Raw genomic sequence first — 17,329 nt, 5'->3', positions numbered from 1 at the left:
TAAATCGTTGGCAATTAGCATTGATTGTGATCTCGCGGTGTAACCGCCAAACCACGCGTTAGGGCGGAGATCATCGAGCAGTTACAACTGTAAATTATAATTACTAAATAGCCTGTAATCGCGAGCTCTCGGACTATGGCTTCAATCGGCGGATGCGCGCGCTGATTCTGCGACAAGTTTTTGCGGTATTGTCTCGCGCAGGAAGCGTTGCACAAGAAAGGATCTCGAGATTAACGCGTAAACGGTACCTAATACTTTAACGGTAAACGAATCTGTAAAGACCTAGCATAACTGTAGATATTTTCCATTTAATTTTTTTTAGAGGTCATTGTACTATATTATGACCCAAGGAGCTTCGTATCACACCCCTCCGAATACAAACTTTCCCTGGACTTACACGAATATTTCAAGACCGATACCAGCTAAATCGTTTTGAACAGCCGTTCTCAAGTTTTAGCGAGACCAACAAAATGTATTTTTATTTTTTTTATTTGAGCGTTTAATACCTGGAATTAAATTGTCGTTATTAGCACTTCAGCTGTCCATAAGCTTTCCTCACGTTTTGATAAAAAATTATTAAAACGTAAAATGAGGAACGTGTGCTACGATTTATTACCTAAGAACTGCTGCCAATCCGAAACCTAAATATTTTATAATTTATTTGACATATTCAGTAAGTAGGTACATAATAATATTATGGATGGAGCTTTTGCCCGCGGCTTCGCTCGCGTTAAGAACTATTATTATATACAAACTTTCATCCCCTATTTTAACCCCTTGGAGGTGGAATTGATGAAAATTCTTTCTTAGCGGATGCCTACGTCATAATATCTACCTGCATGCCAAATTTCAGCCCGATCGGTCCAGTGGTTTAGGCTGTGCGTTGATAGATCACCATGTCAGTCAGTCAACTTTGAGTTTTATATGTATAGATATTATGTACTGAACCTGCATAGGGATCGTGCATTCCTATGACATAATATTAAATGTACTAAACATACTCGTAAGCCATAGGTAGTGGCACCTAATACAATTTGCACGTGCGTAAGTAATTAATCCAATAATTCTTTAGTTGCTTCCATAGCAAAACTAGCAGTTAATCCTATTATTACGTCAGACTCAAATATGTACATACATACTTCATAGGCCTTCTATTACTATTGGTTTTATAGTCACTATAAAATTGTTATTGGTAATTTAAGCTTTAATATTTTAAGGTGACTTGTACTATGCAGTTCTTGCATATCGGTTGTTTTAAATGCTTTAGAAATATTGTTCTTATAATCTTCAGATTCACATTTGTTTGAATGTTTGACTACGTTTAGTTAAAAATATCTCAGTTATATAACTAAATAAATCATGCTGATAATTTTAATGTTTTGCAAAACAGAAATCTCAATGGAAAATTTAGTTTATCTCCGGAAAAACCGCTCACAAGTCACAACATCTTGGCGTTTAAGATAAGCTGTATCTCTATGAGTTGATTTTTTCTTATACTGAATCATATATGCTGTCAATGTGAAGAAAGTCGATTCATTTACACTATTACGTAAGCGAAAAATCAAACTGACTCACAATAGATAAACTAAAATGTAGGTTTTGATATTAAAATTTTACATATTATGTATAGTTCGGGTCCTAAACATGAACCTTGTGGCACTGGTGTGCCACAAGGTGGTATAGGTGGTCCTATACTTTTTTTTAATCTGAATGCTTAAAATAAAGAGGCAAATATTTATACTATTAAATGCATTTGTATGAAAAGCTGGAAAAATATATGTGATACAATTGATCTAATGTTGTCTACTATGTATGATTTAGATGGAACAAGTTTTTGTACTAATTATTATTTATTGAAAAGAAAACTAGTAGGTATTTAGAAAATCAATAATTTAATAGAAAGTATCACGGGCACTACTAGACCCAGTTTCTCGTATGAGAAAGCGTCCACTCCTATATTTAGGAAATAGGTTAGGAGACATTGAGTCAATTTCTCATATTCGTTTCTATTTTATAATTATTAATATATTTGCTATCCTTCCTTGACAATCTTCTCTTTTTACAAATTCTATGTGACCTATTGGCGATTGGCATAATATGTAGTGATATTATATTGGCAGCAATCTATTCAAAATGAGGTAACCGGGGTTGACTTTATTAGATTAATTAATTATTGTTTTGTCATAATCTTAATGGAAATCGGTTGATCTACACACAAATAATAATGCAAATTTAGTTAATAGTTTCTTAGTGAATTCATGGACCATGGGCAGTTTAGTTTTTACAGACACAAGAATTAAGACAGGATAAATAGATTTCAATTTTGATGGTAATTTATATATAAGGAGCTTTTGCCCGCGGCTTTGCTCGCGTTGAGAAGTATTATTATATACAAACTTTCATTCCCTATTTTAACCCCTTGGGGGTTAAAATAGGGAATGAATGGACCACAATTAATTAAAATTCATAATATTATTTCAATTATCCTTGGTGCGAAAATTCTAAATAATAAAATAACAAAAAAAGGATATGGAAGTTCCATAGACGGCCCCAATTTTATAATAAAAAAAAAAGAAAAAAAAACCCCTTGGGGGTATAATTGATCAAAATCCTTTCTTAGCGGATGCCTAAGTCATAACATCTACCTGCATGCCAAATTTCAGCCCGATAGGTGCAGTGGTTTAGGCTGTGCTGTGTGGTAGATCATCATGTCAGTCACCTTTGAGTTTTATATATAAAGATTAGGATTGCCGGGATAAGCGACGATGATGATTAGAGAGGATACGTAACAGATGAACTAATTGCCTTAAAACAATCTGATAATGTACAGAAATGATTAGAACAATAATTACGTATTGCATAACAGCGGTTACAACATAAATTATTTTCACGAAGACGTGACGGCTAACTTGCAGTTAATTAAAATAAATTGTATTATATTATACTTTCTACATGTTACTTATCAAATACCGTGCCATCTTTAATTGTGTAACAATAAGCCTGATAAACTTAATACTCACTTTAATGACGCAAAATAAATTAATATGATTTTTTGAGATTCTCGAAAAGCGAAAAACGTGTTAATCGTGCAAGTTAGACCTGTAGAAGTACCAAAAAATAAAAAAAAGGAGAAATTGTAGATCCTTTAATAATTTTGCAATCAGCAACCATAAATTCTAAGAATTGTGGGAATTCGAACGTTACTGAAGTTAAAAAGCATGAATGACAGAATTAACACTGAATGCGTGGAGACCTTGGCAGTAATTTACTTTTAACACAGCAATTATGTAAATGAATAATTGTTTATTAATTAACTTGTAAGCGATACGAGTGTACGACATGCAAGTGCAGACAGAGTTGTGAATGAAGTTTTACTTGTTGTTAAAGTTCTTTAATTCAGTACAAGTACTTGACTTTAAGGTATAAGGGCCGGGACACATAAACACGATACGTCATACGACGTCGTGTCGTACCACGATGCGGCGTCTTTTCACGATGCGACGTCGCATCATGGGAATCCACGACGAGCATCGTTAAAAAACTACGTCGCGACATCGTAACGTGCCACGATACACGGCACGACGTCGCGTCGCAGAAATTCACGAGGCGTTCCTGTGTCAGTACCACAGTTGTTATTCAAAATTCAAAGATGACGCATCGTGAGTTTCTACGACGCGATGTCGTGCCGTGTATCGTGGCACGTTACGATGTCCCAACGTAGTTTTTTACGATGTTCGTCGTAGATTAGTGAAACGACACCACATCGTGGTACGACACGACGTCGCATCGTGTTTATGTGTCCCGGCCCTAAGTCATCAAAGGTTAATAAACAATACAAGATTGGTTCCTTGGTTGGTTCCTTTAGGCCTTTCCATCTGAGATTATAATTCACTAATCTTTTATGCCTTCGCAAAAGTTCTCGCTACTTAATGTAGGTCTAGGGTAGAAGTAGTTGGCACATATCCATGGTTGTCTAATGTCTATATATCTCGTCTGTTTTCTTATATCATAGCTAATTCTACTCATTTTTTTTGAAGTTAATTCTGATTTTCATGGTTAATTAATTTAATGATATTAATTTGATTTAATTTTAATCGCCTCAAACCCTATCCATACTTTCATACTTATATATTAATATTATAGATGCGAAAATGTGTCTGTCTGTCTGTCCATCTGTCTGTCTGTTACCTCTTCAGGTCTAAACCGCTGAACCGATTTTGCTGATATTTGGTATGGAGATACTTTGAGTCCCGGGAAAGGACATAGGATACTTCTTATCCCGGAAAAATGTACGGTTCTCGCGCGACAAACAAATTTTGGCGCAACGGAGTTGCGGGCGTCAACTAGTCTATTATAAGAGTATAAGAGTAATGTTATGAAAGAAACTGTCGTTACACCGGATACGTAAGAGATCGTGAGATTGGAAACCACCTGAGGGCAGACAACAGGTTGTACGTGTGAGGTCGGCGATGGCCACCGCCATTGACGGAGAGAGCGGCTGTGTTGCCAGAATATAATTAATAATTACCCTGAAATTAATAAAAGGAATAAAAGATATACAAAAAATAAATGTGAGATATTATAATGTATTTTAGGATCTAATTTTACTGAAGAGTAAGTAACAATAAGGACTTATTCAATAAAAGAAATTGAGTTTGAGAGTAGTAGTGAAGTTCAGCATGTCTAATTGAATATTTAATGATTTGTTTTGATTGAGATTATATTTAAACAAAGTTAATAGTTAAATCTTGGGAGCTGAAAACTAATGAAAATATACTAAATGTACTTGATAGATCTAATAGATTAAATGACAAAAAGTAGGTATAATATGAAACAGCTCTCAAGAAAAAAAAAAAGAAAAAGGACCTTTAATAAGATTTTAAACTTTCGGGAATCGAGATTAAAGGCCAAGTAAGATTCAAACAAACCCCCACAAACTAATAAAGATGTAATTCAAATAAAAATAAACACAAGAGAAAAGTAGGCGCACAAAAAGAGATTGAATGATTATTTATAAGTGATGATGTTGATATAAGTTTCATAATTTATCTGTAAAACTCTTGATTACATTAAAGTTTAATGATTATTATTAAATAAAGCAGCCGTAAATGTGGGCAATTACATCAAGCTGGTAACCTCGCTCGCCGACCGCCGCTCTCCGTATCTTGGCGCGCGCGTCGCTACTCGCTGCTCCAGTCTGTCGTCACGTCTGCGTCGCGTCGCACGTCCGTGTCGCGAGTTCTGTGTACTTCTGTGCTTGTGCCGTGATAAACATGCTCGTTACTCGCATCTGAAGCGACAATAAGTTAAAGTGAGAGAGTGCATCGACTTTTCCCCACGTCCACACCTAGAATCTCAATGTTGAAACTGGTTAGTATTTTGTCATTAGGAAGTGACATTATCGGTTAGCGGTTTTATTTGCCTCCGGACGTGGAGGTTCAATATGTTTGGGTTCTTTATCGTGTTCGTTTTTACGAGCTATACAAAAACTACTTCCACATGAATCTTTACGACCATATCAAGGTGTTTTATCCCTTGTAATACTGGTATATAAACATTGACTTGTACACATTTGGCTGCGTCTTTTAGTTTATCTTCCTGAGATACTACAATAACTAAGTATAATTTAGGTTAAGTTCAGTCAAAAAAGCCACAATATGAACTTTTATACGTCTAAATCGAGTAACACGTGGAGCTAACTAGAATGTTGCAATGCAGCTCTGCCACATTGGCGCCCAGTTACCTCTTAACTGACAGTTAAGATGTTAGTGGCGGTGGAATTTTTGCATGCCTTTAATGCTAAGTTCAAGGAAATACTCGGCTTGACATTACGGATTTTAATCATTCTTGGGCCGCAGTCGGTTTAATGATGATTAAACTTAAATTAAATGAAGGGTTCGACAGATAATAAGGTTAATTGAGGCTAATGCCAAAATCCTTATTTAATGACAGTTAAATAAAGATTTTAGTTTTTACCCAGGTTTTTTGACTGAAGTTGTCTATTAAGTAATCGACAACACTATTGCCTTTAATAAAAGAAAAAGAACACAGTAAAATATTTAAACTCCTGCCAAAAAATCTTAAAAACTGCGCATTAGTTGTTTGTTGTTCGCACGAATAACAGATGCATAATAACTAAAATTATTATTTACTAACTAGGTGGTAACGAATTCAAAGAAATTAACAAGTAGTTTGGCCATATCATAGTTAATTAAATTTAAATAGCAACAGAAATTAGTAAAGCAATAATTAATGTCATTAGTCGAGGCACGAATATGGTGTGAACACGTTTTAAATTAATAATAAATAGTTAAAACACAAGTATCATGCAATAAAATTTTACAAAATTGGGTTTATAAAAGCTGTTTAAAGGATGCCTATAAGGTTTTACAACAATGATTGTAGAGTGGTATACTTACCATGTAACATAAACACTCTTATGACAAAATTGTTATTACTTATTATAGTTATTAATTTTATTTGTTAAAAGCTAGAATTCTACCAAAATCGCCTGATGCAGCTACATTAGCTACTTTGACGTAAAAGATTCCGACAACTTCCCACCTTCCGAGATTCGGCAGATTTTCAATTTGTAATCAGTGTTATGAGAATTACGGTTAATGAGTGTTTGATAACAGGTTGTAATGCATTGATAAAAGATAACGTGGCTATCGAGGTTGGCCGATACCGACTACGTTACTATTGGCTGTGGTTCTATTATTTTCCTATTTTTGCATAGTTTTCCTATTCAAACGAAAGTATCTGTAATGATGCTTGAAAAACATTTTTTTTATGAAATAAGGGGCAAGCGAGCAAACGGGTCACCTGATGGAAAGCAAATTCCGACGCCCATGGACACTTGTAGCCTCAGAAGAGCTGCAAGTGCGTTGCCGGCCTTTTAAGAGGGAATAGGGGAGGGTAGGGAAGGGAATAGGGTAGGGAATCCTAGCCTTCGGTAAACTCACTCACTCGGCGAAACACAGCTCAAGCGCTGTTTCACGCCGGTTTTCTGTGAGAACATGGCATTTCTCCGGTCGAGCCGGCCCATTCGTGCCGAATCATGGCTCTCCCACGTATAATTTACGTTCACGTATAAGTTACGTTTATACTTTGATCACGGTCAGGAAACATCATAATAACGTTAATTTAAAATTCGATTTAAGAAAATCTACGCAACGGTTTCAACTCCTAAAAATGCCTGCTAGTAAATTGGTTGCTTTCTAAACATTAGATACAAATAACAAGATTGAACAGATTTCTAAATACAACGATGTATGTGTAGGCACAAACAATCTTAAACAATGAGCATGTTTCTAACTACAATATTCATTACTCTGTCAACTCATGACATCATCTCGCTACGAGTAAAATATGACCAAAGTTCATAATCTCCTGATATTTAACTTCGTCGAGACAGCAGTTGATATTTTTTTAAATATTGTTCGAGATGAGACGATTAGATGAGATGACACGAGAGTATGAGAGAGATACTATTAAATTATTAATGAGATGAGATTAGAGAGAAGAACGGTTGGACTTTGGAAGTTCATTGGTATAAATGTATGTTTTACGGTTATAAAACAAAGTGTTCGGACCATTTCCATTGTATTTACTATTTCCATCAAGAATTAATATAATACGTTTGGTATCGATAAAATTTTCATCTGATGTAGGTGCATATTGAATTACACTTGATGATTATTGACTACAATTCACACTTGGTGTCGGTATAGGTAACATTTATTAATTTACAAATTCTTTATTTGCATATATAAACAATATTACATAATAAAAACAACATAAGGTAAGGGATGTAGCAAATAGGCTTTCTTCCCAGACAACCAAACAATAAGAAAAGGTTTTCTTCAGGTCTATTAATAGACCTAATGTCAAATCTATATATCGACTATGAGATTCTCTAAAGCAGGAGTTCCCAAACTTATTTTACCTACCCCCCAGTTTGAGAATAAATTATTAAAAGAATAAAGTATTAGCGCCCCCATTGTTTCAATTTAATATGCATCCAGATGAAATAAATCACTCCCAGCCTCGGAGCCGCCAGGGGCGTTGTTTAGACAACACCCCCATTTTTTTCTGCGTCCCACACTCCCCCTTTAGAACTTCAGCGCCTACAAGGAGGCGTTATCGCCCACTTTGGGAAAAGCTGCTCTAAATGGAGACAGAATGATGAGATTTTCTAAATGCATCTCGAGACAGAATGCTAAAGAAAGTGATGTGCGTTGAGATATTTTCCATGCATCACCGGCGACTCGTTCGGATTGTAATATTACGATCGTTTCTTGCGATTGAAATACCGCAGTAATCTCGGTTTCATTTTCAAGCGGTCTCGTCTCGCGCCCACTTCGATTGGGTTCCGAATAGAAGAAATGAGTGGACGAAGTGGGTAACTAACAATTTGAAAACTGACGTTTTTTGCATAAATGGAGGCTTTAAGACCGGGAAAAATGATTTGAAATATAAAAAATGTGGATTGTATGTATAGCAAGATATATTAGCTGGATGGCGAAGTAGGTAAGTTACAATTACCTCACACACACACACACACACACACACACTTCATGTCTTCAATACCGATGTTCCTTTTTAGGGTTCTGTAGCCAAATGGCAAAAAACCAGAGTAGACAGTAGTTATGTCTATTGTGAAAAAACGGAACCCTTATAGATTCGTCATGTCTGACTGTCTGTCTGTCTGTCTGTCCGTCCGTATGTCACAGCCACTTTTCTCCGAAACTATAAGAGCTATACTATTGAAAATTTGAAACTTGGTAAGTAGATTTAGTCTGTGAACCACATTAAGATTTTGATACAAAAATGGAAAAAAATATTAAAAATTTTAGGGGTCAACTGAATCAAAAAAAAATTTTTTTCATCTAAGCTATGCGTGTGGAGTATCTATGGATAGGTCTTGAAAAATCATATCGAGGTTTCTAATATCATTTTTTTCTAACTGAATAGTTTGCGAGAGAGACTGTTCCAAACTGGTAAATGTGAAACACTGTTAGAATAGTAACACCTTATTGTACCATATTTATGCAAATAAAGAATATTATAATATTATTATTATTAAAATGTGTGTCACCCCCCCTCTAATTTCTAAAGTAGGGACATGATAAGTCTAAAAAAAATATAATATGATGTACATTACTATAAAAACTACCAACGAAAATTGGTTTGAACGAGATCTAGCAAGTACTTTTTTTATACGTCATAAATGGTAAACCTTAAATTAACTTTTATTAAATCAACTGAAACATAAAAATAAATCAAAAACCTTTTAATTTCATAAAAAATAAACCTTATTGTTGCTGCGGAATCCTTCATGGGCGAGTCCAACTCGCATTTGGCCGGTTTTTTAAAGGAATTTCGTTTTCCTCATTTCATCTCGGCGCGTCAACTGCATTTTGTTTTTATTACGTGGCTATGAAAAGAATGTGCTCCATTTATAACAGTCTTATGTTTGATATCTTTTTGCGTCGCCCAGGTTTTGAGTTGAATTACTATATGTGTTACAAATTCTCAAAATATGCGATAATATTGTTACTTGAGCTCAAGAATAAAACCACTTATAAAATTTTACTGCGCAAAATGCTCAGTAAATATTCGAAACTCCTAGAATTAACCGCGATAGCGATCTACAAAAAGTAAAAAGCGGTGTAATAGTTGTGATTCAGGCATGATTGTGGTTTCGTTTTGTTTTATACTTTCTACGTCTAGCATTAACACACTAACACTTTTTCAAATGTGTTATTATTTATTATGCAACTGGAGCTCCAACTGTCTTTATAACTACAGGGTGTAACAAAAACAAGTGATAATAATTTAGGGTGTGTATGTGTTCCCTGTAGAGAGTTCTCTGTGAAAGTAGCAGCGTTGAAAGACCAAAATATTTTTCACTTTTGTATGGGGAAACTCGTGACGCTCGGGCCCTTGCCCATACAAAAGTAAAAAAAAAAAAAATTGGTCTTTCAGCGCTGCTACTTTCACAGTGAAATCTCTACAGGGAACACGTATACACCCTAAAGTATTATCACTTGTTTTTGTTACACCCTGTATATTTGTAACTTTTTAATCCTAATGTTAGACGTCCTGAAGTGCCTGATAGACGTACGAACTTAAAAGTACGCGGGTAACTAACGCGAACTTACTCGGCTCGCGTCGGTGACACACGAGAACGCTCACACTGGATTATCATGCCCCCAGGCTCGCGGCTCGCGGCTCTTTGCTGACACACAGGCGATTTTAGATCGTCGAGCCATAAGTCTGTGTACTTACTTGCACGTCTGTCACCCCCTTGAGCTTTACCTATGGAATAATTGAACATCAGATAGGTACTGTTTAATTTATGAACGCGAAAGTGTGTCTGTCTGTTACCTCTTCACGCTCAGACTGATGAACCGATTTAGATTGAATTTGGTACGGAGATACTTTGATTCCACGGCAAGTACATCATAAAGTTTTTATCTTAGCAAAATTTCGGTTCTAGCGTAATAGTTGAATTTCTGCGGCGACAAAGTTGCTGGAAACTTTTAGAATCAAATAGAAATAAGATAACAAAAGTGGGAAATGACACGAGAACAAGCACGCGATCTTGTGCTCCAATTACTCATAAACAATCTAAATTCAATTTATGTTTGAAGGCGTAAGTCGATAAAGTGGGTAACTAACATTTTATAACATTAAAATTTTAAGGTAAATGTAAAATGACAAATACCTTATGTCTGTCTTATGCTAAGTACTCACATAGTACGGATTTGCTCGATCGAGCAATAACGTCGAGCAAAACCCGCGGCTCGAGATTTCGTCCAGACATTCAGCATTGCTCGATACTTTTATTCTAAATCGATATATTTAATTCCATCGAGCCGGCTTGATACGAACCTTCGAGCGGCTCGATGCGAGCCTTCGAGCTGTCAGTTTTGCGATCCACACAATAGGTGTCTTCCAATAAGAGCATTATAGCGCATTATGCGGCATAATGCTTAACGTTGAATGTTTCAACAACAACACCGCTTCGCACAATCGAGCACTATCAAAAGTAGTGCTTTCGCTTGATGCGTGCAATGGACTATGGATACCAACTCTGACAGAAAAGTAGTTTCAGTATAATTCGACATTAAGCGCCACTGAGTCGCATTATGCTCTCTAGATGGAAAACTAGGTATAATTATTACTCGATTTGGAGTAAAACTATCGAGCAAAACCGCTTGCGCGTACTTAGCATTATAGTTTGAACAAACCTTACCTACTTCATCATCTAGCTAATATATCTAGCTATACATAAAATCCTCATTTTTTTGTTTTCAAATAATTTTCCCGGTCCTAAAATGCAAAAAACTAACATTTTTTAATTGTTAGTTACCCACTTCATCCACTTCATCCACTTACGTCTCCATTTATCTGATTAAATTAAAAGTTTTGAGTCACTTGCAAACTTACTAGAGTACCTATCTTTCGCAACTGGAATGAAATAAAAAGAGTTTGGTAGAAAACTCAATGTTGATGATCTCACGAGTCTCGACCGAAATTCAATGCTTTGTTGGAATTAGTTTCTTATCTACTAAAATATTCATTCTTAGCCTCCAACGTTTGATATCCAATCAGACGGTTTTGAGGTCACATTTCTAGGTTAAAGATAATTTTTACCTGGTAATTATTTGGTAATTGGAGTCTTTATGATAACGAGTAATATGTAATTTATTCATTTCAATTAAAAATGCATTAATGTTGCTATGTCGTAGGTGCTACTATTTAAAAGCTATTTTGAACGTTTATTTAACATATTATATTATAGAAATCCCATGTAAAATTTTGAAGTTAAACTAATGTTTAACTTAAGAAAAAAATTAAAAAATTTCAAGATTGAAATAGTGAGTATGTAAGTATTATTAAATTTTATTATTCTCATCCATTATTATAGCCTTTAGCCTCTGCTACACTTCTACTGCCTGTCTAGTGTAATTATCACTACAAAGTGTAGGCAGTGTCATAATAATTGTATGTGATACGTGATATTTCTGTATACAAAACTGAATAGTCACATAAATAGTACGTGGACCCAGAAATGACGCAAATCTAAACGCTACGGAACCTCAAATGAGATTTTGACGGCTACATCGTCTGGATTGGAAGCAGGAGGAATAGTATCTTGTTGGTTTTATGTTCAGGAAAACAATTTATACTTGCGACAATGAAATCAGTTTCGGTGAATAAAAATTAAATTAATAGCAACAAACTACTTGTGTTTTGTAATATTTTGTTGCTACTTTCTTGAACGTCCGCCAGCCTTACTAATGCCCGCAGTTTCTAGGGACTGGAGTTTGTTTCTTTACCAGTACTTTTGATTGGTAAAGAAATAACCAATCATGAACCAAATAACGCAGTCGAAAAAGTAAAGATCTGCCAAAAAAACCCAAAAACTGTACATTATAGTATTGACGTTGATTTTCTGGGTTTATCCCTGAGAAGTATTATCTTTTCAGGAAACTGGAGCTGCACCTATGTACTTTGGTTCTATTTTTCGACAACAAACAACTCGATAGTATATATTTTGATAAATCTTTTATCTTCAAGACGATATCCACCTGAAGACTCTACTTCACATTACTTTATCTATTTTATCTACGCCCTAGAAAAATGTTCAGTTTTAATTTACTAGAATGCATTAAGTCTATATCGTCCTCTTATTCATTCTATTTTAAGATGTAAAGGTGCGTGACCACCTGCCAGTTGCCACTGCAGGTATACGGAGGGCATCACAAAAAATGCTGATGTTTTTTATTTGGTACCACTTTATTTTGTGTTCTTTTTTACATTTCATCTTTGAGATCAAAATGGCGATACTGTGTGTTAATAAAGAATATACATTACTTGATTAAGAATTTCATTGCATCCTTACTACCACAAATTAGTGATCAGTGATCACTAAACACTACTGAGTACTGTGTAACTTCAACTATAAGTTCTGCCGCAATCCTTAAGAAATTAATATTCGTCTCTACGAATATTAATTTCTTAAATTAAATTAAGAGTTTGACAGATAATAATGTATGAGGCAAAAGTAAATAACATTCGTATCTGCGACAAATAATCTCAACTCTCTTAATTAACGCTAAGGGTCAGTTAGAGTACAAAATATGTCCTTACCTCGATAACATTCTAGAAATAGTTCTGTCTGGTTTACCTCTATCTTATATATATAAAGTCTCGTGTCACAATGTTAGGCCGCGTACTCCTCCGAAACGGCTGTACTGACTTTAACCTTTTATATGCATATTCAGTGGGTCTGAGAATCGGCTACTGGGTACTTTTTATATTGATAAGTGCATTTGTTGATTAAATAATAGTAAATTATTACAACTCGAGACTGACGGCAACCATTGTTTGTGCGACGGGATAGCGATCGACGTTGCCATGGTGACATACTTATTTAGTCACTTCAATAAAATAATACGGGCGAAATACCTACTTTATATGGCAAAGAAACGTTTGCCGGGACAGCTAGTAATTTTATAAATATAACTTCCAGTTTTTATTTAGTTAATCGTTCAACAGGCAACAGCTGTGATTTCTCTACGCCATATTTAATTTTAGCGGCGAAACAATAGAAAGCTAAATATTTAAGTACGACTGAGGATGTGTTTCCAGTCGCGTGTTCTCGTGTATAGCACATTAATCATCCAGATTGGAGTTTCACTTGTCATTTTGCAGATTATCTGAAGTCCATTATAGTCGTATTAAGTGACGGAGTAAGGATAAAATCAGGTTCAGTCTCGGCTAGTCTTGCTACTCTTATAGGTTTCCCATGATTAAAGGACCTTCTTTAATAACTTTTTTGCACTTATCATATTATTTTGCTGCTCCTGTATTTCTGTTGTTATAACGTTATTAGTTTATCTGGTTTTTAAAGAGCCTCCACTTTTGTTTTTATCATAATCCATCATTGTATTTTAATATTCCAATAGGAACTTTTACTTTATTTTTAGCACACCCAGATACGAATTTTAATTTAAGTTAACTGTAATCAATTAAAGATTTTGACATTAGCCTTAAATACATTCTCTGTCAAACTCTTCATTAAATTGAAGCCTAATCATCATTAAGTCAGTCTCTGAGTGCGGCAGTAAGACTTTTATCTTCAAGTTTAAATCTTTTACCGTTACACTTATCTGAATAGCAAATAACACTTACGCTGGCTGTACACGTTGGGCCAAAGCATTGAGCCAGCGATTTGACCAATGTGCAGAGTACGAATTTTCGCTACCAACTTATGACCTACTAGGTCTCTAAACCAGTGGTCCCCAACCTTTTCTTCATGCAGGCCACAAACATGTTTTGTCTTGCTGTCGCGGGCCGCAACAAAATTTTTATAGAGTTAAAAAATATTGTTCTTCAAAATTAACGATTCAAAAATGGAAAAAAATTCACGGCTTTCACGATGACTTTTCATTATTTTGCCGGTGGATGTGAATTTACACGGGCCACAAATAAAGTCCCGGCAGGCCGCACGCGAGTTGGGGATAGCTGCTCTAAACGTTGGCCCAATGCGCTGGCTCAAGGCGTTGACCAAAGTGTATCGTGGGCGTTACGTAAGCGATCACATTTGTTCAAGCTATATAGGTGCGACCTTTACTTGTTTTTGCTAATAGTCAGGTGATCACCTTGATCTCGCCTAGCCACCTGTACTTAGTTTTACACCGCAATTATCGTACGCAATTATGGTTTTTATTCCATTAGTTTTTAAAACCACAATAGCTTAACTGCGTATTAGCCGTTAATAGTCTACTATTGTTGACTCAGGTATTGTGTGCTCTATTATAATAGGTGTAAAGGTCTAATTTGCTTGAAATATAGCTTCGATAATGTTAATTGAATTACTGGTGCTTATCTATACTAATATTATTTATTATATCTATGTGGTATTTAGGGGTCCATGAGCAACATAACCTGCATTAAGATTTTGTAAAGTATCATAAATAAATAATAATAAAATAGTTTTTGCTTTAGGCGACCATAACTGCCATACAAAATTTGATCCCCTCGTCAACACCGGTAGAATCTAACACTAACGGATAATGGCTTTCTACCGATAGAAGAATTTTTAAAATTGGTTCAGTACATCTAGAGATTATACCTACTCTTTGAACGTCATAAACGTACAAACCTGTTTATAATATAAGTATCTCAGTATTTTTATCTCGTTGTTTTGTTTCCTACTGGCTACTCTGTGCCATCAATCAAGGGAGATTACCGAATGCAAACTGTTACAGATTGTTTTATCTTAATCGAATATTCACGTCTTTATCTTGTTTTGCTCTCTTTATGATGTAAGAGATTGTTATATTGTGTTGCTAGATGACGCCGCGCAACTCCGGTAATTTTTCCGGGGTAAAAATTATCTTAGCCTTTCCTTACCAAACTTCCTTTCCATACCAAATTTCAGGAAAATCGGCTCAACGGTTTGGGCATGAAGTGGTAACAGACATACTTTCGCATTTATAACATTAGTATAGATAAATGAATTTAGTCTACGAATAACAAAATCTTATATATAAAAATGGATTTTCAAATGTGTTAGTCGCGCTAAAACTCGAAAACGGCTGAACGGATTGGGCTGATTTTAGTCTTAAAATATTTGTAGAAGTCCAGGGAAGGTTTTAAAATGACACGAAGTTCACCGGGACACTTAGTATAATATAAATATACGGCACTAGCTGTCCCGGCAAACGTTGTTTTGCCATAAAATGATTTTCCCTGTTTTCCTGCTTTTCTCTTAAAGTTTTTTTGGGATTTTTTTATAGAGATATAAAACCATTTGTTTCTGATATCTATGGATTTTTTCTCGGAGCCCGAGACCTTTCCAACGAATGCAAAACCGTGGAAATCGGTTCGTGCGTTCTGGAGTTATAGCGTCGAGAAGGAAAACCCGACTTCTCTAAATAGTATAAAACAAAGTCGCTTTCCGCTGTCTGTATGTATGTGTGTATGTATGCTTAGATCTTTAAAACTACTCAACGGATTTTAATGCAGTTTTTTTTAATAGATTGAGTGTTTCAATAGGAAGGTTTATATGTATAACATATGCATAATATGGTAGAGAAACACTGATAATTTTAGAGGTTTCTAATGTTATGTCGTAAATAAATACATTTTTTTGCGTTTATATTGCAAACGCTGGCTAAACCCTACGAGATAGATCAAAATAATGTACTACAGTATTGTACACCTTAATAAGGTAAACAAAAAAGTCCGCGATGGTATATGTCTATTTCTTAGGGATAACTCACAATAGCCATTTTTGTTCTTTACTTTTTACGAAAAATAATGGCTTATTTACGAAGCGATTTTAACAATTTACAACATTAACCCTTATCCAAATAAACATGTTTGTAAGCTAAGACATTAAATGTAGATTATATTTGTCTTTTACACTATACAATTTCGATCAATACTTTAGAAGTTTTCAAACGTATAAACTTACGCGGAATCAAAAAATATGTCGCGCGGCGGCGGCCGAGGGACATAGCGGTTACGGCGGAACCGGCCGGGGGCTCTCATAAGCTTCGGGCTTATGTTATTGTAGTAGATAGTGTATTTCGTCATTGTGTGGTTGTGCAGACGGTAACGCAGAGGAGCAACCACAGCGCTTTCTTTCAAATATTCATTGTTTCTGGTTCTTTGGTTTCTGAATTGTCGATAAAAATATATTTGACTTGGTTAGAAAAACGGACTTTTGTTTTTGCTTTGCGATTGGGTTATTTGTTGCTTTGTGGGTATTACTATACGATCATGCCTGGAAGACGTCGTCGTTCGAACATAGGTCGTAGTACAGTGAATGCCAAAAGAGCACGTTCAGCAAGAGATGAAGAATCGTCAACGGAACGTGAGACTCGCCTCAGCCAGAATAGTGATAGAAATCGGATACAGAGAGAAAGAGAATCGTCTGTAGAGCGTGAGGCTCGCCTCAGTCGGAAAAATGATAGAATTCGGATACAGAGAGAAAGAGAATCGTCTGTAGAGCGTGAGGCTCGCCTCAGCCAGAATAGTGATAGAAATCGAATAAAGAGAGAAAGAGAATCGTCTGTAGAGCGTGAGGCTCGCCTCAGCCAGAATAGTGATAGAAATCGAATACAGAGAGAAAGAGAATCATCTGTAGAGCATGAGGCTCGCCTCATCCAGGATAGGGATAGGCATCGAATACAGAGAGCAAGAAAATCATCCGCACAGACACATAGCAACACCGAACAAAACGAACAACCAAACAGCCACAGACCCGAGAGAGTAACTAATTCATGGGTAAATAAAGAAAATT

The 17,329-nt window shown here is 35.6% G+C and overlaps 1 protein-coding gene across 2 annotated transcripts in view; it reads left to right on the top strand.

The window, feature by feature from the left end:
* The window catches only part of LOC121730160 (rho GTPase-activating protein conundrum), a 99,195-nt gene that overhangs the window by 21,850 nt on the left and 60,016 nt on the right, over positions 1 to 17,329 (top strand). The window contains exon 1 of one of the 2 annotated variants that reach the window (XM_042119072.1): positions 5,178 to 5,370. The exons of the other annotated variant lie outside the window; for it this stretch is intronic. Within the exon in view, the coding sequence (XP_041975006.1) occupies positions 5,359 to 5,370 (12 nt within the window). The 5' untranslated portion in view covers positions 5,178 to 5,358. Of the gene's footprint in view, positions 1 to 5,177; positions 5,371 to 17,329 lie in introns of those variants that run through there. 2 annotated transcript variants of the gene reach the window in all.

The sequence above is a fragment of the Aricia agestis genome, chromosome 9, assembly GCF_905147365.1.
Source record: "Aricia agestis chromosome 9, ilAriAges1.1, whole genome shotgun sequence".
NCBI classification, from domain to species: domain Eukaryota; kingdom Metazoa; phylum Arthropoda; class Insecta; order Lepidoptera; family Lycaenidae; genus Aricia; species Aricia agestis.
Note: the sequence above shows the minus strand (reverse complement) of the source record. Positions and strands in the feature narration are given on the sequence as shown.